At 47.3% G+C, this 26,255-nt stretch overlaps 1 protein-coding gene across 3 annotated transcripts in view; it reads left to right on the top strand.

The window, feature by feature from the left end:
* NFAM1 (NFAT activating protein with ITAM motif 1) overlaps positions 1–24,618 on the top strand; it is a 42,027-nt gene extending 17,409 nt beyond the window's left edge. For 2 of the 3 annotated variants that reach the window (XM_043544435.1, XM_043544429.1), the window contains exons 2-7: positions 368–721; positions 1,564–1,688; positions 12,331–12,468; positions 16,110–16,196; positions 19,819–19,914; positions 21,375–24,618. In XM_043544435.1, the coding sequence (XP_043400370.1) occupies positions 475–721; positions 1,564–1,688; positions 12,331–12,468; positions 16,110–16,196; positions 19,819–19,914; positions 21,375–21,431 (750 nt within the window). In that variant the 5' untranslated portion in view covers positions 368–474 and the 3' untranslated portion in view covers positions 21,432–24,618. The remainder of the gene's footprint in view (positions 1–367; positions 722–1,563; positions 1,689–12,330; positions 12,469–16,109; positions 16,197–19,818; positions 19,915–21,374) is intronic. The other variant, XM_027826464.3, reaches the window with a different exon arrangement.
* Positions 24,619–26,255: the final 1,637 nt, after the last annotated feature.

Genomic DNA, 26,255 nt, shown 5'->3' with positions numbered 1-26,255 from the left:
CATACTGAGTAATCAGTCCACTTCCTTCCTTCTTCCCCCTTTCAGCATGCTCGAGTTTTAGAGAAGAACTCACAAAGAAAAAGGGGAAGCCTGGGATTGCAAGTGTATCTAAAACCACACAATATTTATCTAATGGACTCTATAGACCACACAGGAGTTGCCTTGCCAAAACATACCAGTGGTCTATGTAGTCCAGTGTCATCCTGTCTCTGACAGTAGTCAATCCTGGATGCAGCAAAGCTGGGTGCAACCCCCATGATAATGCATCTAAGTGTGTGTGTGTGTGTGTGTGAGAGAGAGAAAGAGCATGAGTGTGTGTTTGGGGATGTTGTTACATAAATGCTAATGATTATCTCCTATTGTCTAGGACGGCAGGTTGCAGGACAGAAAGTCTCTGTAAAACAAACCCCCCTGATCCAGGTTGCTTTTGCCAATGAAGAAGTATCTGTGAACTGCCTGGTCAGCTACCCCTACATGAAGGAATACACCACCTTCACGATCCATTATTACTGGGTAAACTCACAAGGCAAGACCACCACAATCAAAAATTCTTTAGTATCTAAAGCAATCCCTCCTGGACGGACGAACCAGACAACAGAGAAGGATTACCCACATACAATTGGGCCACCAGGAAACCCCTCTGCTACTGGCACCTACTACTGTGAGGCCAAGTGGACAAACATAACGATAACAGGAAAAGGGGTATTCGTCCTTTTTAGAGGTAAGCTCCGACTGCGCCTCACCTAGCCAATGAGAGATTAGAAGAAGAGGTTTGAAAGGCAAAATCTGGCTGGAGTTTTTTGCCCTTTTTTTCTTTACATCAAAACAAGGTAGAAACTCGTAATACCTAGCACTTGGGTAGCACTTTTCATCCACAGATGTCAAAGTGTTTTACAAAGGAGGTAAATAGCATTATCCCCATCTTACAGATGAGGAAATGGAGGCACAAAGAGGCTAAGGCCTGGTTTACACTACAAAATGTTGCCAACATAGCTATGTCGGCAAGGAGTGCCACCTTACTCTAATCCGTACAAAATGCAACTGCAAATATCATCATCTTTGCCTGCTGTTCTGACCATATAACCTCCTCTTTGGATCTCTCCACTTGCTCCCTGTCTTACACCATTATCAAAGTCATTCTTTTAGCCTTCACTTTCAAGACCCTTTCATGGCTTTGCCACCCCCCGCTTATCCATGTCTGTCACATGTCCCTGTTTCCTGCGCTCCACCGTACCATCCGTGTCTTCCCCAGTCTACTTCTCCCACAGAGAAGGTGAGGTGTCAGGCGTGAGGTACAGTGGCAAAGTTGGAGGGGTTGGGAAATCTTGCAAGGACCTACCTGTACCTGATTCTGTCCATCACTATCAGTCTTTGTTTTTGGGACCTTTCACATTCATCCAGGATGTGATTTAAAAGAAAACATGTATTAAAAGATATGTTCTTCAGAGCTGCTTGTGAGTTTTAGCCCTCTGACAGCTGTTGAATGGAAAACTTGGGGGTAAAAATGAATAGTGGGTTCTCACCACCACTCATGCCGTGAATCATTTGCCTTCCTCCTCACAGACACAGGGTACAGAGAGCCCTCCCCCAGCACGTGGAAGTTTCTCATCGCTCTTACCACTATCCTCACCATATTGAGCATCACTGAAACAGCTCTGCTGCTGTGGAAGAGAAAGGCAAGTCCTAAGATAAGTATTACAGGCGCATCTGGTAGTGATGCCTGTAGCTAAGGTTTCTTGACACTTCCCATTATAAGACCCTGTTTTCAGTAGTTAATAACTTTACCAAACTTTAACTGTTTGGACTGAAATTTTCCACGCTGAGAGTCCACCTCAGACTGTTGGGTTTTCTTAAGTTTCAGCAAAAATGGTTCAGCCATATCAGAGAACAAGATGAAGGGTAAATATATAGTTTTGTTCATGTTAAAAATGATTTGTGTCAACCAGACTGTGTGTGCACTATCCCCAAAGAGCAACTGAGCATGCTGAACCCCAGGGCTGCCAGGCTGAGCAGGACTTCCCCTGCAATCACTTCTCACAGCACCAGGCACAGGAACTCAGAGCTCAAAAACTCTCTCTCCTGTGCTCCCAATGCTCCCTCACTGCTGGCGCCCAGGCAGTGTGGTGGAGAAGCAGCCAATCTGGAATGCAGAAGGGCAAGAGCTAGACCCCTGGGGAAGGTGTGCAGTGGAGGAAACAGAATGGACAAGGAGCCTTGGGTGAATATTGGGATTGGCTGGACAAGAAGCCGGGGGAAAGGGGTGAGGGACATTGCGGGGTGTGTGGGGGAGGTGGGATACAGGAACTAGTTGGGCAAGGAGACTGGGGCAAAGAGAATGAAGGGAGACTGAGATGAGAAGCCCAAGGAAGGAGACTGGGACTGGCAGCTAAGGTCAGGGAAGACTGGAACTCCAAGGAGAAGACTGGGACTAGGATGAAGAGGTGGGGACAGGAGGAAACTGGGATGTGGAGCCGGGGGGAGGAAGAGTCAGGGCTGGGACAGGAACAGTCAACTGGGGATGGGGCAGAAGGGGTCAGGTCTAGGGGGAGCAGGGGCATAAGAGTCTGTGCTCATTGGAGCGCACCACTCTCCAGAACCTAGAAAGGAACCTAGAATTCCTGAATCTCAAATTCCTCTGCTGCCGCAAATCTCTGTAACCCACAGGCAAAGTGTGTGTCTCATCCACCTCTGGTGGCTGGTCTAAATAGGGGATGGCAATCTTCTACTGCATTCAGTGATGCTGCTAGCTCAAGTGGCAAAGATCTGTGCTGTGGACTTACTACTTCCAGTTCTTCTGACAAACCGTGTGGGTATCAATATGATTCCACATGATGAAATTTCTGGTTTTCCACTTTGTTTTTTTTAAAAACCTGGGATGTTATATACAAAAACCTGCAGTAAAAACATTATTAATGTTGCAAAGTCAAGCAATTAAAACTTAGGAAATGCCAGAATTAAGTTTGCCTATGCATCCTTGAATTGGGCCACTTATGTGTATGCCTTATGATAGAGTCTTTAGTTACATGATTACATGCTATTTTTTCCATTGGACCTCTGCCTCATCTCAGCACAGGAGGGACAGTACTTACTTAATGAGCAACTATTCAATATTCTGGTTTCTCTGCATTGTTCAAGGTGTGGCCCTAGGCCTTATTTATTGCCGCTACTCAAACACTGCTCTGCAGATGAATTATTAATTTCCTTATGGACTTTTCTGTGGCATTTATAACTATAGTGTCATGATCCAGGTCCTAAACCCAGGTCTACAGGGAGGTCATCACTCTCTTTCCCGCCATTTATCAGCTTGCTGGGATGAGCTAGACCTGGCTTTCCTTGAAGCCCAGCTCATCTGGGAGGCTCCACTCTGAGCCCCAATTGTTGGAACGCTGGGCCTCCTGATTGGCCTACTCTCCCTACTTAAGCCAGAAGGAGGAACAGGAACTTGCTGGTACAACTGCTCTCCACCCTGCTTTGGATTCCCTCTCCCTGTACTACCTGCACTTGTCTCCTGGTCCTGACCTCCTGGTTTCCTGACACAGCATGATTCCTGGCATAGGCACCAATTCCGTGAGTGCTCCAGCCCTGGAGCACCCACGGAAAAAAATTAGCAGGTGCTTAGTACCCACCGGCAGCCAAGTTCTCCTTCCTCCCTCTCCCCCACCCCCCAGTGCCTCCTGCTGCCATCAGCCCCACCAATCAACTCCTCCCGCTCCCTCCCAGCACCTCCCGCCTGCCGCGGATCAGCTGTTCCGTGGTGTGCAGGAAGCACTGAGAGGAAGAGGGAGGGATAGAGATGGGGATGGGGTGGAACTGGGCAGGAACAGGCAGGGAAGGGACAGAGTGGGGGCGGGAAGAAGCGGGGTGGGGTGGGGGCTTAGGGGAGGGGGTGGAGTGGGGGCAGGGCCTGAGGCGGGGCAGGGCGGGAAGAGGCGGGGTGGGGGTGGGATTTGGGGGAAGGGGTGGAGATGGGGCAGGACCAGGAGTGTAGTGGGGGTTGAGCACCCACGGGGAAACTTGGAAGCCGGCACCTGTGATTCCTGGTATATGACCTTGGCTCTTCACCTTCTGGCTCTGAACCCTCGTTGGTGTGGGGACCTAGCCCTCCTGCCCTACATTAACTACTAGGCATGCCCTTCTCTGATATTCGCCCAAGGAACTCAAGAAATTGCTGAACTACTAATGTGGTATGTAACCTATCACTTAAATCAGCTTCTGTACCAGTAGCTAATATGGAGGATAGCTAATGTGATGCCAATTTTTAAATCTCCAGAGGTGATCCTGGCAACTGCAGGCCAGTAAGTCTAATTTCAGTACGAGGCAAACTGGTTGAAACAATAGTAAAGAACAGAATTGTCAGACACATTGATGAACATGATCTGTTGGGGAAGAGTCAGCATGGCTATTGTAAAGGGAAATCATGCCTCACCAATATATTATAATTCTTTGAGGGGGTGGACAAAAATGATGCAGTGGGCATAGTGTACTTGGACTTTCAGAAAGCTTTTGACAAGGTCCCTCACCACAGGCTCTTAAATAAGCAGTCATGGGCTAAGAGGAAAGGTTCTCTACTGGAGCAGTAACTGGTTAAAAGATGGGAAACAAAGGGTAGGAATAAATGGTTGGTTTTCAGAATGGAGAGAGGTAACTAGCAGTATCATCCAGGGATTGGTATGGGGACCAGTGCTGTTCAACATATTTATAAATGATCTGGAAAAAGCGTAAATGGTGGGGTGGCAAAATTTGCAGATGATACAAAATTACTCAAGATGGTTAAATCCAAAGCAGACAGCAAAAAGCTACAAAGGGATCTCACTAAACTGGGTGACTGGGCAACAAATTGGAAGCTGCAATTCAATGTTCATAAATGCAAATGTAACCCTTCTGCCCGTCAGAGTTGGCAGCAACAAGGGCCGGGTTCAATATCTAGGGGATCCATTCCAATAACACAATGCAAACCGGCTCGAGCCCCCACCCAGTGACCTGGGACAAATATATACCACCCCCGCTGGGCGCCTCCAAGAGGCAATACTTCCCCTCTCGCAAGCACATAGTCTGAGTGTAGCAAAAAGCCTTTTAATAACAGAGAGAAACAATGTGGCATTATGTTGGGGAAACACCACCAACAGGATTCATAACACAACCCATGAGCAAAAAAAACCCACCCCAAGCAAATTGGGGCATGCCCCTTTCCCTTTGGTTCTTGAGTCCAGCAACCCCAAATCACCCAAAGTCCCAAAAGTCCAATGACCCAAAAGTCTCTGTCCCTGGTCAGGGCAGCCCCAGAGTTCGAAAGTTTATCTGCGGAGCTTTACCTCCCAACCTGGGTGGAGATGGGACGGGGGTAAGAGGCACCTTACATGATCTGAAGCTGATCGCCCCACAGCTCCATAGGCCTTCGCTCTGCTCCGCCAGCCGCCCCACGAACTCCTTCGCTCAGCTCTGCTCCACGGCCCACCAGCAGCTCCCGCCGTCCCACGAACTGCTCCACGGCCCACCAGCAGCTCCCGCCGTCCTACGAACTGCTCCAACAGCCTGTCCACAAGGCACTCCAGCCATCCCGCAAACTGCTCCACAATATATCTTCAGGCTCCCCCGCTACTTAACACAACGCTCAGTGATTTCAGCTCTTAGTCAGTTCAGCTCTTTAGTGAATTCAGCTTGTAGTAGGAGAGCCTCAGTGCTGATGTACTGTTAGCCCAAAGTGAGTTCAGCAGCCTGTAACTAGACTTCTAATAAAATCAAAATTAGCTCTGATATTCCACAGTGGAGAGAGAAGGAAGTGCAGTTAGCACATAAGGCCCTCACCAAGGGGCCCATGCCACCAAATATTAATACTTGTCCCCAACCTCCCTCTATTCACAGAGTTTTGGAACCCATGACCCTTGCCTAGCGAGTGCCACTTAGTTGATGGTGAGTCCTTCCATCATAACAAAAGGCCAAGTACAGTTCCAAGCACAGTTCCCATAATCAGGGTAATAACAATTTATTCTTCCTGCCCCAATAACAGAGACACTGGGGATCCCACAGCAGCCAAAGTGACCATTTGGGCAGCTATGGCCTCATTCTAGGTGGGGTGGGTGTGCCTATGCAAATGAGATCGGCCCCTGAAGTTCTTTTCCACAGAAAACTTGCCACACCTCACCACCAGATGTCAGGGTGGAGCTCATCCTGACACTGCTTACACAAAGTAATGCATATTGGAAAGCATAATCCAAATTATACATACAAAATGATGGGGTCTAAATTAGCTGTTACCACTTAGAAAGAGATCTTGGAGTCATTGTGGATAGTTCTCTGAAAACACCCACTCAATGTGCAGCCGGAGTCAAAAAAGCTAACAATGTTAGGAACCATTAGGAATGGGGTAGATAATAAGACAGCAAATATCATAATGCCCTTATATAAATTCATGGTACACTGACACCCTGAATACTGCATATAGTTCTGGTCGCCCCATCTTAAAAAAGATGTATTAGAAATGGAAAAGGTACAGAGAAGGTCAACAAAAACGGTTGGGGTATGGAACAGCTTCCATCTGAGACAAGATTAAAAAGACTGGGACTTTTCAGCTTGGAAAAGAGACAACTAAAGGGGGAATAAGACAGAGATCTATACAATCATGAATGGTGTGGAGAAAGTGTTATTTACTCGTTCACATAACCAGTGTCGGGTTCACAATGGCTCCAGTGGCTCCATGGAGCCGGGCCCATACTGAGAAGGGGCCCCGGCCAGCTCTGCTTGCACTGCGCCCCGAGACCCTGCTGGCTCCCCCCGCCCACCACTTGCTCCTCTTGGCCTGCCTGCCCTCCCTGGCCGCACCCCCTGCTCCTCTCAGTCCTCTGGCTGGACCCCAGTGCACCTCTGGCTGTGGCCAGTCTCAGCTTCCCACCATCTGCGGGGCCCCACCTGTCTCCGTGGAGCTGAGCCACCTGGGACTGATGCAGAAGCCTGGCCAGTCTCAGCCAGGTGTAGGGGGAGAGACAGTGTGAGCAGCTTCGCTGGGCCCCTCCAGGCAAGTGCGTCTTGAGGGAGCCTGGCCGGGGCAGGCCCTGGCCTGGCTGATCATGCCACTCCCGAGGGGCTGGAGCGATTCCCGGCCCTGGGACTGGCCCTGGCTGCGCTGCCGGCTCAGCCTGGCAGACACAGTCGCCTCCCAGCAAGGCCGGTAAGTGCGGCCAGGAGGCAGAGCTTGGGGGAGTGGGTCTGTGGGGAGCCTGGGGGGGTGCTGGGCTGTGAAGGGGTGAGGAGGATCTCTGTGTGTTGGGGCACTAGGGAATGGGGGGGTCTGTGGGGGGTGTTGGGCAGTTGTGGTGGGGCTGTGGGTAGGGGTGGTGTTGTGCAGGGCGCTGTGCATTTGTGGGTGGGTCTGGGGGGGTGCTGGGCATAGTGGATCTGGGGGGCCTCTGGCCATAGGGAGTCGGGGAGTGTAGGGCGGGGGGGGGGGGCGCTGTGTGGTGTGGCATAGGCCCACCCCTGAGGGAAGGGGCATGCTGGCAGCACAGGGCCGGGCAGGCCACTGTGCGGCTGGCAACTGCCAGTTTCTAAATAGTGCCCTAGCATTGGGTAGAGCAGGGCTGCCCCAGCCATGCCATGCCCCATTGCCTCTGGCTGGCCCCTCACTCCAGAGACTGACCTCCCCGCACCATGCTCCATTGCGTTCATGGGGGCCCACAAATACGTTTTGCGCCGGGCCCACAAAAGGTTAATCCGGCCCTGCACATAACATGAGAATCAGGGATCACCCAATGAAGTTAATAGGTGGCAAGTTTAAAACAAACAAAAGGAAGAACTTCTTCACACAACGCAGTCAACCTGTAGAACTTGTCGCCAGGGAATGTTGTGAAGGCCAAAACTATAACTGGGTTCAAAAAATAATTAGATAAGTTTGTGGAGGATAGATCCATCAATGGCTATTAGCCAAGACGGTAAGGGGTGGAACCCCTGCTCTGGGTGTCCCTATTCTTTGATCGCCAGAAGCTGGGAATGGGCAACAGGGGATGGATCACTTGATCATTGCCCTGTTCTGTTCATTCCCTCTGGGGCACCTGGCATTGGCCACTGTCGGAAGACAGGACACTGGGCTAGATGGACAATTGGTCTGAAGCAGTATGGCTGTTCTTATATTCATAAGCTCTTGTGAACATGGCATCAAATAAATTAGAGAAGGAATGAAGAGCTCGCCAAGACAGGCTGCCAAGGCAACAGCTCTTGAATCCTGGAGTACCACTCTTGTCATAATGCAGTCAGAGACAGATTATTTTTCTGATTTAAAAAAATGACAATTATTAGACATTAATGGCAGAGAGAAATCAGGGGTGAGAACCTCTCCCCTCCTTTAGCCCAGTAAAGGGACTGGAATGAATAAATGGACACTAACAGTCTCGGTTCCAGTCAGAGCAGGATTTCCCCAGGACAGGAACTGCAGAAGACAGCTACACACATGTCTTCCAAGGACACCCTCACAACTCCTGGTGTGGGGGTCATGCTGGTGTGGAGCTGGTAGAGGGAGGGGCATTGCAGGGACAGGACTGTAGGGGGCAGGACTGTAGCATGCAGCTTTGCATAGCATTCAGGCAGTGACAGGCAGCTTTCCAAGAGGCCCCAGCCTCTCCAGTCCCCAGAACATCCCAGGATTGGGAAGGCTGAGAGTTCTGTGCTGTGCCTTTTACAGTTTGTCTACACATGAAAATTAATCCGGAATAAGGTAAAGTGTGACTCCAAAATGGATTAAGCTAATTTGGAGTAAGGCAGTCATTCTGAAATAAGAGCATCCATACATGGTGTTAATCAGGAATAGCTATTCTGGAATAAGTCCACTGTAGGCAAGTGTCACAGACTCCAAGTCAGTGCAGGAGGGAGCCCAGAGAGCAGCATGTAGGAAAATTGTCAGGCTTTTCATTTTCCATTGTAGGCAAGTATGCTTGATGTTTTTTATCTTGTGGGACTGCTCCTCTGCCTCAGGACTCTGCAGTACCACCTACCTCAAAGGTTCAAACATCATGAGATACCTTCTTCCCCCTCAAAAATCATGGGTTTGAGATGGAAAAAAAATAGATAATTTTTTTTGTTTGTCTTCTGATTATTCCAGTGTTGCTAATTCACAGATTTTATTGTGAATTTTGCAATATGCAGTGTTTTGCTTAAAACCCAAGCTCCAGGAGTTATGTGATTACATGAGAATCTCATCTTTCACTTTTTAAAAAAAATGTAAGTTTCTAGCCCTCAAAGGTTGTGGCATTTGAAAATGTGGAAACCAAAAGAACCAACATTTTTATTATTTTTAATCTCATGATATTTAAACGAGTCTCATCTTTCTGAGCACTTGAGGTTGGCAATGCTGTTTAAGCTTTAGGGAAGCTGCCTGGTCACAGTCCATATGTGAGATCATTTCAAGTTGAAAATTCAACCTAAAATTCATCACATACACACACATTACAGTTGCCAGTTTTGGTTGGAGATATTCCTGGAAGTTCTATCACATGACATAATATTTAATTAAAGATTAATCTTTAATTCCTGGAGACTCCAGGCCAGTCCTGGAAGGTTGACCGCCCCCCACCCCCTTCTAAGAAGGAGACTTCACTTTCTCTCCTCTCTGTCTCGGGGTGGCACTCATCACTTGCCTTTCTCTGTTCACAATTTCCTAATCCCAGCATTGCCTGCCCCAAAACAGTCAAAAATAATGAGTCAGTCCTCTCTTAATTATCCTGTCCTCCTATATTCACTACTCCACCCCCACCCCATCTGCCAGTGTCCTTCCTTGTGCCCTGTACTCACCTTCTCTTTGCATGGCCCCTCCCCGCCTCCTGACAGCACACACCTTTGCTAAAATGTAGCCTGACTTTAAGTCTCATTGGAGACACTGGAAGGTGGTGGCCCTCTTTCCTAGGGGCAACCTCACTGTCACCTGCACAGGCTGTAGGGAAATGGTAGCCATCTTAATTAAGAGCAGCCTGGCATCAGGCCCAACTAATGGGGTATGGGAAACGGCGGCCATCTGGGGAAAGGGAAAAACTTTGCAACGTTGCTCATGTTCATCCCTACATGACAAGAGGCTTCAAGTCAAAATACCCAACACGAGTCTCACAACAAAAATGTGATTGCTGGCAACTCTCTAAAGTCACAATCTCCCCCACCGTGTCCTGTGGGGCCTGAAGCAAGGGAGCAGCCTGTGTGAGGCTACGGCCTTGCACCCTGTGCCTCTTCAGGGTGCTCACCTAGCTCAGGCCTCTCCGATGTCTCTGTCTCTCTTGCCCACCATGTGCTGTGAGGCTGCCAATTTGTTTCAGGCCCCTGTGAAATCACTGCCTTTCACCCTGTGTCCCATGGGTCTGCTGCCCTGACTCCAATCTGATTAATCACTCTCTTTTCCACGCACCTACCAAACTACAGGCCTTTGGCCTGAACTTCAGGCCCTTGGGAGATTGTTCAGGCACTCAGGACTTTTGATGCAGCCACAGCTATCAATCTTGTGAATGCCAGATAGTAGTGGGCATGGAAGCTTATCATCCTTATTGTGTGTATAGAGAAGGAGCTAACCTGCGTTTTAAAAAATAAACCCCAAAACGTATCAAAGCAGTGCTGATGCTGGGTTTTTCAATAACAATTTGTTCTGTGTTTTGTGCCTTATGAGAACTAAATGAGGGGTTTTGTGTATGTTTGTAGGTATTTGATTGGTCACTTGCAAATTATTGTAGAATTTCAAATAAATAGGGAGTAAGCTTCTTTCTCCTTTTGCTTTGGCTTCTTTTTGACTAAAACACCATGACTTCACAAGTGATTCCAGACCTCCCATTCGGATCTATACTGACTCCCCACTTTAGTTTGTCTAGTTACGGGCCTGCTGATGCCTCCGTACCCCTGGGGCCTCACCTCATAGGCTATGTCTATACTGCAACTCAGACTGGAGCCCAGAGGGTCTCAGAGCCCAGGCTCCAGCTTGAACCCAAATGTCTTCACTACAGTTAAACAGCCCTGTAGCCTGAGCCCTGCGAGCCCGAGTCAGCTGACACAGGCCCGCTGAGGGTGTTTAATTGCATTGCGGACACATACCCATAGAGGTAGTGACTGTGAATGGATGTGAAATGCAGACACTGCCCCTCCTCCTTAGCAGGAAAAATGCTCTGTCCACATCGCAACCAAAATAGTTAACCAAATGGAGGGAAAATAAGCACAGGCTGGACTAGTACCAAGGCTGAGGACAAGTCCCTTCCCCTTACTCCAGAGAGTTTAGCCAGATGTCTTCCTAGGGGGAAATTTCAAGACTTGCTGACATCTCCAGATTTTGAGTTGACCTACTGATTATTTATTTTTTAACACCAGAAGGGATCGTCTAGGCTGACCTGCTGTATAATGCTGGCCATAGAATTTCTTAACACAAGTTCTCTAGGCTTGAAGATTTAAATGTTTATCCCTAATTACTAATGGATTGGAAAGTAGCTCATCATCCTCATGTGATATGAGACAAATGTCATCCTGCTTCTTTCCAAATACAGGACAGAAATACTTTTCAAATACTTCTGCCTTTTCTGCATTGTTATGAACAATTTTGCTCAGCCAGGAGAGTACCTGTGGTGGTAGTAGTGGTTTCCCTCCGCCATGTTGGTAGAATGACACTCTCCTTCACAAAAGGAAAACCCCTCCACAAAGTCATGAATCAAGTGAAGTAATATTGCCTTGTATTATGCTGCACCTTACATTTCTGTCCTTTGTATACACAACCGCGGAGGGGGTGATGACCTTGTCAGATCTCACAAGCTAAGTGGAGTTAGATTTGGTCTGTATTTGAATGGGAGATCTCTACGGAAAACTCATTTGCTGAAGGAAATGGTGTTGGTGACTCCAGAAGAGGTCATCTTCCTTCAAGTCAGTATTGGACCAATGCCTCAGTGTATTACTGACCAATAAAAAGTCTCCTCGTACTCTTCTCAAGGGTTGTGATGTTAGCACTAGTTTCCTGACCAAGTCTCATTTTAAGTAATTGCATTCTGCCCCTCTAACATTCCCCCTACAGGTGCAGCTGGGTAGGGCTGTCTTCATTTCCTGTGCCGTGAAATAGGTGCAAGCTCCACCACAGAGATGCCTGTATTGTAGAAGTCATTTTTGTGTAAACACAGTCTGGTTCACACCATTTTACACCAGTGTAACCCAGCTGATTTCACTGGTTTACACTGGTGCAAGAGGAGGGTCGAGCCCACTGTTTTCAAAGTGGTCCTTTGTGATGAAAGTGCTGTAGAAATGTGATTCACTAGTTATCACTGATCATGTGTTAAGTACAAGAATCATGCAAACATGTATTTCACATTTTGGAATGTCGTGTGTTTACAACAGATCTGTCATTTAGTGTCTTGGCCTAAGTTGGTGGTGTGTCATGGGAGATGCCCAGATGTCCTCCAGAGATGCCCAGACCTGAGCACAGGAGCCCAAGCCCCTTCAGGAAGCTCAGAACCATCTGGCTCCATCTACACTGTGAGTACCACCAGAACTACCCCCATCCCCAATGTGGCATACAGTCAGACCTCCATGTGTACACCAGCATGGCACCATGTAAAAATAGGGTGATCTGGGGGCTGGAGGAGAGACACAGTGCACTCCATTCACCTCAGTATAAGGAAGGATTTGATTCCAAAGAGAGGGTTGGTGAGGAGGCGAGGTATCTTCTTATGCCGTCTCTTCTCTATAACTTTTGCCTTCTGCTCAGAATAAAATTGACACCCTTTGACCACTCCTTAAAGTGGCCCAGGGCAGTTGTTTCCATTCCCCTAGCCTGGTGGCTGCAATGCATCTGTTTACCCAAGGAAGGGAAGGAATTGCTTAAGATGGGCGGCAGGGCAAATGTGTGGGGGGGAGTAAAAGGGTGAAAGTGAGCAGAGAAGAATATTGGCTGAATATCAGGAAACCTTTTCTGAGCATGAGATCTATAATGGAGTGGAAAAGTCTCACCAGGGGAGAGATGGAAGCTCAGTTGCATGAATCATTTGTGACTGGACAAAGCTCTGGAGAATGTACTGTAGGGAATGCTAATGCACTGCCTAGAAGGGTGGGATGCTGATGTGGACAAGAGGATGGACTAGGTCTTTTCTAGCTCAAACTTCACAGGTTCTTATGAGGCCAGTGGGGTTTGGTTTGGTTTGTTTTTTAATTTTTGGAATTGAGGTTTAAAAAAAAGCATCTGGAAATACCAGGGTAATAATTTGGGGGAGGGGAATTAATTTGATAAATCTTTTACTTTTAGAAATAAATTTCTTTTTAATTCAACTGTTTAGTAAACATGGAGAGTTTTTCTGTAAAAGTGGATGATTTCTGCAAGGAGGTTTTAAAAAAAAATCCCAATCCAGTTTTCGCTCAGTCAGCGTTGTCATGCAGCCTCAGGTCCATCTTAATTACACGTTCCATCATGGTGCCTCATTCGAGGTGTCTATCCAAAGTTTAAAATAACAGTGTTTTAAACCCTGGGCCAGCTTTGTGAAGGTGCCCCAGGCAAGTGCTGGTGGACATGATGGTGCAACCCCCCCCGTTGCTCCTTCTCCATGAAGGGCTAGGAACTGACCGGGCTAGTCCCCAAAATATAGGTGGGATTATCTTAGAATGGGGCACAGCTAATTTCCCTGAGAGATGCACTCATTTAGTGTCTCTTGGGAAGCTTGAGCAGCTGAGGTTCCTAGGGAACCTTGGGCAGAATGTAAAGGTGCCATTCACTGAGATTAAAGCCTCCTCCAGCCTAGCTACCCAAGGGTGCAGATTGCACTCCTGTTCCCTGGTGCCTGCAGGTGTGACTCTAGCTGATCTAGCAGGACAAGGTAAAAAGGAATGTTTTGGGGCCTGAAGCACCACCTTTGGTCCCATCTACGCTATTAGAAGCTAGTGTGGTGCTGGAGCTGGTTACCACACAGTAGCACACACAGCCTGATTTCTCTGTTGCAGAGGCGGATTAGGGGTTTGTGGGGTCCTAGATCAGAGCAAGTGGGGGCCTCTCTCCACCTTTTCCGCCTGCCGCCCCCTCGCCCCCCCCCCCCGTCATCCTCCCGCCAGCACTCCTGACAGGGAGCTGGGTCAGGGCGTGGGGGCTTCCCTGCCCGCCTGGTGCTCCTGCCGGGGAAATGGGGTTGCGGCACAGGGGCTTGCCCTGCCCCGCCAGCCCGGCAATCCTGACAGGGAGCGGGGTCTTCCCCTGCTCTCCCGCAGGAGTGCTGAGTGGGCAGAGCGGGTCGGGGCATGGGGGTGCCCGTATTTCCAGGTGCCCCCCAATTGGCTAGGGCCCCATTGGCCCAATGGCTAATCCGCCACTGCTTGGTTGCTGAGAGAAAAATGCACAGGGCAAGAGACTCTCTGTGACCAGCAGCAGGAAAGGAACGGAGAGCAAGGAAGCTGAGAGGAGAGCACTGTGTGCATGCACATGCATGCGTGTTGGGGGCTGGGTTCCGAATGAGTGGACAGATTAAATAACTGTTAATGTTTGCCTCTTTGAAGGGGCGAGTGGGGGTAGGAACCACATGATGCTCTGCTGATTTTGGCTGCCCTGTCTGTCTCAGGGCCTCTTTGCAGGCTGTTCATCCCCCTACCAACACACTGTGCTCTTCTTTAAATCATGATCACTTTGAGCTTGATCCAGAGGGGTTCTGAATGTGTGTAGTTCCCAGGGAAATGAATGGGGTGATAGATGCGCAGCGCCTCCCAGGATCAACCCCAGGCACTTGCTTTTTTTCTTTGCTGTATTAAGAGACATGACAGTCTCATTCACTTTGCAATGCCTCCCTAACAGCATCTGCCCCTCCTGCCTGCCTAAGCTCCTCCCACCTTCTTGTTGCCAGAGAAACAGCCACCTTGGCAACCTGCTGTCATCCTTGAAATACATATGGAAAAGTCCTCCTGATTGTTTTATTAGATCCTCCAGGCAGATCTGGAGCATCATTCAGTCTGACATGGATCTTTAGTGACACGATTATCTGAGGGACAAGGAGATGCTCACATGTGTAGCATGTGTGTGTGTTTCTGCATGTACCTGTGTGTGAGCATTCAGGGCAGAGCTTAAATTCTTATAATGTATTTCCTGGACGCCGCCCCCCCCCCCCCAATTCAGGGCCCCAGCTTCAGCTCTGGGGCAGGGAGTCTCGGGGCTTTAGTCCCATTGGGTGGAGGGGGGGGTGGCAGGGCTCAGGGCTTCTGCCACGCGGGGTGCTCTGGGGCTCAGGGCTTCTGCCCCATGGGGTGCCCTAGGGCTTGGGGCTTCTTCCCTGCAGGGCACCCAAGGCTCGGGGCTTCTGCCCTGCGGGGCACCTGTACTGGGGCTTGGGGCTCCAGGCTTCAGCCACAGAGCCAGCTCGCAGCCCCCCAGAAATTTGAAAATATTTACTGGAGCTCTACTCTGGACAGCTCTGGCTGAATTTAAGCTCTGTTTCAGGGGGAGTGTGTGGGTGTATGTATGTAAGTGTGATTTAGAGTGTGTGTGTGTGTGTGTGTGTGTATCAGTTCCCATATTATTTCTGCATTTTAAGGAGGGAAAAATAATTCCCGGTTTAAAAAACAAATGCAAATTGTCCCCTTATAAGTGACTGTGAAGTTCCTACCTTTTGCTGTCCTGTTGGGCATCAGGACATCAGCTCAGCCACTCTTTCCATTCCCAAATGCCCAGCATGATTGTGATTGAAACCTGGGAGTGATGTGCACACTAGTGCCATATTGTACCATTCAGAGCTCATCTTGCTTGCAGGTTCACCTCCTGTCCCACTGAGCAGTGAATGTCCCCCATAGTGGAAGGTCTTATTCTGCACCGTGTGAAGAATTTGGAGTAGATGGAGGCAGGTGGGAGGGGCCTTGCTTTCTTAGATTTATATCCTAGGGAGAAAAACAATCTCATCATGTCTCCATGATTCAAAATCATAACAAGGACAGGGTTGCCCTGTGCAGTTAGGGCAGGAAGCAGTTTCCAGGACTTTTGCAGACTTCAGGATCTCTGGCAGACTTTGGGGACACAGGCTTTAGGCTCATCAGAACTCAAATTTAGGACAGATGGCAATCCCTGATCACAGCAGGCAACTGTGCATTTTTTCACGTCCATGAACTGTGTGTTTGTGATGTGACACAAGCCCTCTTTCCTCTCCCCGCTCTAGTGCCTAGAATCCCACCAAGCTGAGGTCTATTCTGTCCTTGAGAATAACACGAACAGCTTGTCGCTTGAGACGAATCCCACTGCTACGGTAAGTTTCCTCTCAAGTAATCCTGACCCTGTCCTGCTGGGGGTTCCCTTTGAAATTGGGCCTGGCATAGAAACCACCACGGAGCTGCTGTGCCTTTACAAAGGCAGTAAATCTAACTGCTGCTTCCACTCCTCCCACCCAGAAAAGGAAAGGCTGAGTTCCTCCCGCCCCTAGGCTGGGCTTATGCATGTTGAATCTTTCTTCTCTCTGGTTAAACTGTTGTTTTGTCAAACGTTATTAGTTCGGGGAGGCCTGGCTGATATAGATGCTGCAATGTGAGATTTGCTCTGAGGCATGGTGGGAGATTTGAGATAATTTCTGGCAGTGGAAACCTCCCTGTATGCAGACCAGACCAGGCCTTCATGGAATATGGACTGGTACTGGCCTCCAATATGGCCATTTTGGACTGCTCAGGCAGGGCAAAGATCAGACAGCTGAAGATTCGTCCTGCATGGAGAAGTCCTTGTATATGGGCATGGCTGGGACACTGCTGAACCCAGCCATCCCCGATTGGCAAAACAGCCCTCTGAAGGCCATTACCATGGGCCAAAGGTTTAAAGAAGCTCTGAGACTGCTCTAACTTCTGTCAGGGTTGATGGAACCCCTGACAGCCATGGGGATCAGGGAAAGGGAATCTACAGCCATGTTTAGCCTCCTCTGCATTCTGGTCCTACACCGAGTGCAGGTCGGCCAGCCCTGGAAACTGGGCTCAGGGTGTTCTAAGCCCTATATATAATATGTGTTTTCCCCTTACGGTCAAGTTGAAAACCATATTGAGTGAAATGCTTCTTGAGCAACTGCTCAAGAGATCGACAAGAGTCCCCTACTTAACAGAAGTGATGGTCTAATAAAAGTAAAGCAGAATTATTCCCTATATGGTAGGGGACATTTTGGAGCACCGTCAAAATGAGAGAGTGCCTCTCTTAGGTGGACTCTTGTGCAGGTTTCCCTGTACTGTGTGGGTTTGTTTGTTTTTGTTGTTTTGGGGTGGGGGCGGGTTATGAACACATTGGATTCAATGACTTTTCCCAGTTGTTGCTGTTTATTATTGTCAGTGGGGTAAAACCCCTGCCTAACAGTTAGAATCTCTGGTGGCAGCCTTGCCTAGTGGTTAGGGGTAGGGGAACCCAGGTCCTCCCACTTCACCAGGTTCCAACCTAGGGCACTCTTGGTCACCACAGGGAAGGCATCCACTTTGTGTGGTCCAGTTAACACCCTCCCCTGGGTCTCTTCCTACCACTGTGTCCCTCCTTGGGGAGTGTCATGGCTTGCAGTTATCCCTGTAACCTGGTCCGTGGGCCTTTGCAAGCTAAGGAGTCGCAGCTTCATGCAACCACTCTCCTCCTGGGACACTTTCCTGGCGCAATCCCTCCATCACAGTGGCTGCAGCCCCACCTCTCTCTCCACCCACCAGCCTATTGTGCTGAAGAGACTCTCTCTTAAGGCCGTCCTCCAACCAGAGCATGCCCAGCAGGCCTGCTGGGATGGAGCTTCCTGGGCGCAGAGCTGTTCCTGCACCCCATCTCTCTCCAACGTGAGGTTTGTCCACCCCATCACAATTACCCTTTGCACTCAGTTTGGAGAGTAAAACAAGGTTTGGTGAGTTTTGCCTCATTTGCAGCTGGTTTCACTTTCTGCTTCTCATGCATATTATGTGTCCAGGATCCATTAAGTAAATAATGTCTCACATTACCTACAGTAGTAGACCAATAAGGACAGAAAGGAACAACAAAAATAAATCATGCTAGTACACTGAAAGGGCTCTTGTTTACAAACTACCTCCAGTCTGATCCATTTCTACCTTCAGAATCCAGTTAATGCCAATTGTTTCCCACTGCCAAACTCTTTGCAATTCTGTGTCCAGAATCTGCTGGGCATTCCAGGTGCTGTAACTACACACACCTTCACCACAGTTCTTAAACTTGGCATTGGTCTGTTTGTATTGCAAAGATATGAGGGAAAGTTTTTGGTTATAAAAAACAACAACACCACCCCCGATTCATTAATTTTATTAAAATTATTATTGTAACCGAAGCATTTCTATTCATATTCTCTTGTCTTACTAAACTTTTTAGGCCTGAATATTCTTGGGAAGTTGAAAAGTGTAGTGTGGACAGTGCCTAGGGGCTGAATCCACTGCTAGCAACTGTAACAGTGGCCCTCCAACTGCATAATGACTTTGGAACATGGCATAATAGAAGCTGCTATATTGGATCAGACCAATGGTCCATCTAGTCCAGTATCTTGTCTCCAATAAGCAGCAGCAGCAGCTTCAGAGGAAGAAACCCTGCAGTAGGCAGTGTGACGGGGCAAGGCCAGATGGCTATAATAAAGTAATGTGAGACAGGTATATTAGCCACAGGCTATACAAATTCCTGTTACCAGGATAAGCAAATGGCAGCTGCTCTAAGTCAATTAAGACACCTGGGGCCAATTAAGATCTTTCCAGAAGGCAGGGAGGACAGCTAGGTTGATTGGGACACCTGAAGCCAATCAGGGGGCTGGCTAAAACTAGTTAAAAGTCTCCCAGTTAGTCAGGTGGGGGCATGTGTCAGGAGCTGTAGGAGGAAGCTGCGCTGTTGGAGAGACTGAGCAGTACAAACCATATCAGGCACAAGGAAGGAGGCCCTGAGGTAAGGGTGAAGTGGATCTTGAGGAAGTGGGGGCTGCTGTGGCGAAGTGGCCCAGGAAATTGTACGCATCCTGTTTCTAAAAAGTCAGCTACCATTGCTGACACTATTAGGGTCCCTGGGCTGAAACCTGGAGTAGAGGGCTGGCCCGGGCTTCCACCTTTGCCCCCCGATTAATCACTGAGACTGGGAGACCACAGAGACTGTGCAAGGGAGGGTAGCTTCTCCTCACCTCCCTTACTGGCTTATGATGAAAATGGCTCAGTAGGCTGTGACCCTTGCCTCTAGAGAGAGAAGGGCTACGTGGAGGTTCACAGTGAGCCGCTGAGGCTAGCGAAATCAGCCAGGAAACGCGAGACCCATGGAGACAAGGACAGAGCTTTGTCACAGCAGTTATGGGAAAGTTTCCTCCTCTCCCTAAATAGTTAGAGGTTGGCATATGTCCCAACGCTTGAATGGTCATATCCCTTCCAAAACTCTTGTTTACTTAAAAAATATATTTACTGTTATAACATTGAATAGTCCAGTTATCCATAGAAATGTCTGGTACGTTTTGGAATCATGCCAAGCTCTTAGCCTCAGTGATATCTTGTGGCAGTGAGCTCCACAGACCAATTGTGCACTGTGTGAAAAAGTATCTCCTTTTATCACTTTTACATTTTTACCACCTTTCAATTTCATTTTTGGCCTCTTGTTCTTGTGTTCTGAGACCAGAAACACGGGAGATTCCAACTTACCTTTTATCCCATTCATTCTTTGTTAGACTTTAATCATGACCACTCTTCTTTGGGCAACGTGAGCGAATCAGTCAGGGAGCTGAGATACTGTGTACACATCATGGTGCTCTTCACTAAATATGGAGCACTCAGCATGTTATCGGAACCTTGGTACTGCCACATGCGAGCCAGTTAATTTGGAGGTTAGAGTGTTTGGAGAGTGGATGCTAAGGCAAAGTGACCTGTTACTGAGTGATGTGGGTACGTCTCTTGTAGCTTCAAGACATGATCATCTCACAGCCAGACAGGGTTGAAGGTAGAAATGAAGACTATGGGAAAACAGGGAAGAAGAAAAAGAAGAAGAAAGAAATGGTAAGAGCCTTCTACAACCCTGCCGTCAAAAGCAGCCCCATACCTTGTGTTCAGCAGATCACATCATTCAGAAAGTAAAGAACTGAGCATTGTAGTGATGTTTTAAATCTCACCTTCACTTATCATGTGTTCTGTGTCCAGACTCAGCTCTGTGAGGGGACAGAAATGGAGGGGAGGTTCTCTAGCAGGCGCAATGTTAGGAATGGAATGGGAAGGTTTGCATTAAGGAGCTCCCAGCTGCTTACGTGCCAGCCTCTGTCTGCAGTGAACACAGAGTGACTGAAAACAGGATAAACATGGTAGGCCAGAATAATCTGTGGTGTAATTCCATCAAAGTCAATGAGGAGAAATTTGACCCAAAATGTCTATGGCCTTCCCTGTGCTAGAGAATTGGATGTGCTGCCTACCACTGCAGTCCGTAGCTCACGTAACACATCACATGCCCACACATAAAATTACAATCAGTACCCCACAAGTATTTGCGCTACTATTAGGACGGGACTTGCTTTGAACAAGGCTGACCACTGTTGCTGCATTGACACTGAAGATTCTTAGATTCACCCACCACTGCGCTAGCGCTGGTGGCAGTTTCATCAATGCTAGTAACAGTGGGAAGGAGAGTAGAGAGTTAGGTGCCAGTGATTTTTGCCACCCTTTCCGGTAATTCTGCTCAAGGTAGTCCTAGACAACATGATGATAAATTCCAGTGACTGGTTAGACCAGCGCTCTCACTGTTGCTACCACCAGCCCAGTGGCTGTGTTTGCAAGGAATGCCGTATGTGGATGCAGGCATGAATGCACCCATAACTGGAAGGCTGGTGTGGGTGCACTGCATCACTGCAATATCCACCAGTCCAGCTAGTAATGAATAGGTCAGTTCTCTGGTGTACATGCACCCTTTGGAGAGTCCAAACTTTGCTTTTTTTGTCAAATGTTTCCCACTGATGCCACAGAGGAAATGCTAGTGTAGACAGGACTTCATGCAGCCACTGGCATTTCAACTACTCAGTTGTCTAACCTTGCTCACAGTGACAGCAGGAGTATGTGACCCAGTGCTGAAAATGTCCATGTCTGTCGATGCCTTGTCTCTGCAAGATACAGTGGTGTAGAAAAGATTCAGCTATTGAAGAAACAGAATTGGGAAGGTCAGGGAATTCCTCTTTCACAGAATCCAGACTGATTTATTTTTTACTTTTGGAATAACCGAGATCAATCCCCCTTCCCAGGCAGATTGCTTTTTTGGAACAGTGGAAAATAGGAAGCACCTTTATGCCTGGAGCAGGGTTATTAATGTTCATCTCTGGTGGAGCAGCATTCCACTGGCTGAGTTAATTCCATTCTGTGGATCGCTAGTGGCCATTGCTAGTGGAAAGAGTTGCCGAGGATAATTCTTAAGAATCAATCTGGCTTCTTTTCAATAATTTTCCTCCATTTCTTTTTTTCTTTTTATCATTTTGTAGAAATCTCAGCAAGAAACTCTGGAAGAACCCTTTGATACCCTGTATGAGAATATCTAAGGGAGAAGACTGATCGTGCTTGGACTATACATCTCTGAGTATGAGGGAACTGCCCCTCACAGCACCCTTTAGTATCCATCTGAATGCTCCAGAGACTCATGGCACACTGATGGCAGAGCCCCACCCTCGTCTCTTTCTAATCTGTTCTTTATGGACCTCAGAATTCCTCTGTTCTGATCTCAGGGTGGCCCAGGCTGCATGGGTGCTCCTGCAAAGAATATTGCTTTCAGTTATTTATAAGTCTGACTTTTAGAGATGGTTTTAGTCAAGATCTGTGCAAGTTTCCCTCATGCAGCTATGCCGATGCATTTGAGTCTTGATCTATAGCACTTGTTGTACAATACAGGGACCCCGCTACTTTTTTTGACAGTGCACCTCAATCCTGACCTGCAGCCCATGCTATCCCACTCCTAGCTCTCTCCTGTCATGCCAATATAAACTTGATATATGTCTATTGAGGACCTGATTGGGAGCCAAGGCCCCCGTCACCGCGTTCCCTTTCTCAACAACTTCAAACTGAAACGTGCTGATGCGTAAAGCAAAGAGACCTGCTAGCCCTGTACTGTAACTGCAGATGTACAGTACAGCCCTGTGCTGCTCCAAAACAGTCTGTCGGATTCAGCTCTGCAGGGTGAATATTTTCCTTTGAATGCAACCAGCGGAATCTGGTGCGGCGGAGCAGCAAGAAAAGAGATGCAGAAAATGAAGCAGGAGTCTTCCCTGCCTGTGGCCATGTCTCATTGGTGATGTTCCTCCCGAGATAAATTATTTGGAGACAGGGCTTGCAAGAGCGGCTGCCCTGCTGGTGTCTGTCCTGTTTATAACCCTGTCCTAGGCTGATGTCCCTTCCAGGAAGGGTGTTTAGAGGGAGAGTTAACATTCTTCTTTTTAATAGGTATTGTTACATAGTGTGATTGGTTTTTTAAGCCCTGGCATGGGCAGATGTAATATCTTGGGGATAAATCTTCACCCCATTGAAGTCAGTAGGAGTTTTGCCATTTATTTCAGTGGGGCCAGGATGTCACTCCTGGGGTTTAGGATGGTATTTTAAAAAATGCAACTAGACCAGCTTATCAGACGCACAATATATGGAGTAGAGGCCCTGCGTGTGAATTTTCCACCCAAGCTCTTATCCTTGCCATCACATGGATCTAGCCCAGAGGTGGCCAACCTGAGCTTGAGAAGGAGCCAGAATTTACCAATGTACATTGCCAAAGAGCCACAGTAATATGTCATCAGCCTCCTATCAGCTCCCTGCCCTCCAGCCCCCAGTGCCTCCCCCTACCCCCCCATGCCTCCCGCCTGCCGTGATTAGCTGTTTTCCATGCTCAGCAGGCTCTTGAGGGGAGGGGGGAGGGCACAGCACATTTGGGGGAAAGGGAGTGGGGGCAGTGCCTGGGGCAGAGCAGGGGGTTGAGCAGTGAGCAGTGAGCACTCCCTGGCACACTGGAAAGTTGTTGTCTGTAGCTTCACCAACGGAGTCGGTGCCTATACAAGGAACCGCATGTAGCTCTGGAGCCACAGGTTGGCCACCCCTGATCTAGCCTATCAGCTGAACTTACGCTCATTGTAGTTCTGATGGGAAAGGAGTGACATTAACTATATTGTATAACTTGATCAAAACAGTGGATCAAACTGCTGAAGATGTTGTACCTCAGCTTTTCTAAAAACAAAACGAGAATCTGTAGAATAAGCTGAAAGGAATCATACAAATCTCTTTAAAGAGGAAAATCAAATTAAAACTGATCTGAAGGTCATAGAATCCTCTCCAGTTGTAGATAATGCTGCTATACATCAAAGATGGGAGGCTATGGAAAATGTTTTCAGGATCTCCAGGCTTCCTATATTATGTTTTAAGAGATAATGTTCTTATTGCTTTGCTCATTTATTAGAAGAAATTTCAAATGTGGAATCTGTACTTTCTTTAATGATAAATACTTTTCTCTTACCAATGTCTAGAAATTCATTGACGCAAGGACCCAGTGAAACTGTTTTTCCATTTGTAAATGCTTGTGATCATTTTGAGACAGAATTTTAAAACAAATGTTTTTGGGGTCACCAGGTTTTAATGTTTCCTGAGTTGACATGGGAAACATGAGTTAGAAAAAAAAGATTCAGACTTAAAAAATTTGCAAAATTGGTGCAATTACAGTAAAAAAAAAAATTCCTTGCCAAATTTTGAGTAATGTTGGTGATAAATGATATATTTTAATTGATTACAATGTGGCAAGAAAATCTTTAGAACAAGCTGATAGATTAGATGGGGTTAAAATTTACCAAAAATACCCACATTTGTAATTGTTTTAAAGATGGCATTTTATAAGCACTAAATGCTTTATGTACAACTGGAAATTTCTTGAAAAGACTCTGTAATGCAGTGTTGATAACTGCCCTCTGTTTGGTCAGTCTTGTTTGTCATTTTCTTTTATGCTTTTTCCCCTCTAATTCACTGTATTTACATCTGACCAACTATATATATTATATAGTTGGGGTTATCAAAAATTATAAAGTAATTGAAAGAAAGGGCTGTAGGATAGCGTAATTCCCTCATTCTGTATTGTGGTGGGAAGAAGGTAGGCAACGGGTTGGAGGCACAATGACAGATTCTGGCTAGTTAAGAAAGACAATCTGAACACCAGAGAAAAGATGGAAGGTCTTGCAGTTTAAGCCTGATCCAAAGCCCACTGAAGTCAATCAGAGTCCTTCCTTTGATGTCATTGGGTTGGGGACTGGCCCATTGAGAGTAGAGGATTATTCAGAAAAGGTGAGACCATTATGAAGATGTGGAGCTGCAAGCCAGAAATACCCCTTTAGCATCACCCACTACCGAAAGAATGAGACACCCCATGGAATCAGAGTGTGTCAGAGGGAAGGATGGATAAGGAGGAGAGTGTGTGGGGTAGGTAGTGTTTAAGACACAGACGTTTTCCAGGGAGACCTGTAAAGAAAGGTCTCCCACCAAGGGAAAGAAAGGTTATTAAAGAGCATTTAAATAGCGTTGGTATGATGAATGTGGTGCAGAGAAAATCAGTAATTACATGGCTTTGTATTTGTACCTAACTGTCTGGCCCAGGCAGTGAGTACAGGGGATTAATACTATTTGTCTGTATTCCACAGGAGGAAATAAGTTAGTTTTTAGTAACTGTCAGACAGCTTAAACAAATGAAATAAAAAAACAGAGCCATCAGCCTCCTGGAATCTGGTTTTATTGGCTTGTTGTGCTTCTTCCACACACATTTTTACTCTAAATTAAATGATTGTTTTCCCTTCCGAAACATGTCTCTAGGCCAGGGACTACTGGTGATAGCTGTGATCTTTTCCCTAACCATAACACTAATATGCATCTGGATTTAGCTTATAACAATCATGTGCACTTTGGTTCCCCGGTACTAGGAACACTTGAGGGTAAGGCTCTGTTTGCAGCTAGGGAATTACAGAAAGAAGGTGGGGAAATCTCATGTCAAACTGAGTATTGGATTCAGTAGGAGTTGTACTCCCCGCCTTCTTCATAAAGGAAGAATGACTGTCCTGTATGAGCTCTAGTCATATCGAAGGTAATATTCCCCTTCCCCCACCCTTATGAGTGAGCCATCAGCAAATGGTCACCTTATGTCGTGAAGCATGTACTTTGATTGCCTTTATATCATTGTCTTAGCCTGCATAGCTACACATATAGTTAATGGTGCTAAAACGATCTAGCCCCTGTTTAAAAATCCTGCCACAACCCCTTTCAGTGACTTTCTGCAACAAATTCCAGTTTAACAATGCAGAGATTGGATATATTTTTGGTATTACTTTTTTCTTTTTCTGCAGCGTACAAATCTTTTTACTGTACCATCTTTTAACAAGCTCACGTTTCTATTTATCTGTAATCAAGGAACACAAAAGTCATAACAAATAACTATGATAAAATGGATGGTCCAAGGTTTAAGGTTTTATTTTTTTCCTTTTCTCTTCTTCGACAACACCTGTATTACCATAGCACCTAGCTGTTCTGCGCTAGATGATCTGTCAAACAATATCCCAAAGAAACAAATAGATTTTACTGTTAGGCACGTTTAGCCCACTCCTTCAAGATACTGGGCACCTTCTATGAGAAGCTTGCAGGCTGAGGGCCGTTGATGGGAAACTGTGTGGTCTTGTGGGTGATGGTTGGGTACAGTGATTCATGGCTTTGTGACCTCCAGGCTGAAGACATCCTTGAATACTATCAACAGGTTGCACCCAATGCAGTGTCTGTGGCACTATGAATCTGCATGTTCACTCCCGACAAGACAATGACCCCTACCTGCCATGAGTTGCACTAGCTATCTATTGCTTAGTGAATGAGATTCAGGCTTAGAAGTATTTAAAGGCTTATGTATGAGGACCTGTCTGCCTTTGAGACCTTCTGTGTCTCTCTATTCCTTTTAGCCCGGTGCAATGAGCGATTTGAATATGCTGACCATCCCTACATCCAGTCTGAAGAGACCAAAGGCAGGCTGTGGGATCTGGACTGCTTTTCGCATCTGTATTCATTGGAGCACATCTATGCTACCCACCTGGGCTGGGGTCAAGACTCTCTTATTCCCTTTTGGTTTGTTTGTTTAACGTGCAAATTTTGCGCCCCCCCCCCCCCCACGCAGACTTTCACTGTCCAGTAATGTGACCCTCACAGAAAAGGGGATTTAGGAACGGCTACACCTCAAGCCACCAGATGGTGCCTTTGGTCCCCAGTCCATCTCCTGTCCATCCCCTTTATCTTTCTTTACACTCCCACAGCCCTGCCTCACTATCTCCAGTCGTAAAATTATGTTTTGGGCAACCAGGAAACTGAGTCAACTT

Source organism: Chelonia mydas, chromosome 1 (genome assembly GCF_015237465.2).
Source record: "Chelonia mydas isolate rCheMyd1 chromosome 1, rCheMyd1.pri.v2, whole genome shotgun sequence".
Classification (NCBI taxonomy): Eukaryota; Metazoa; Chordata; order Testudines; family Cheloniidae; genus Chelonia; species Chelonia mydas.
This window is presented reverse-complemented; position numbering and strand designations above follow the sequence as displayed.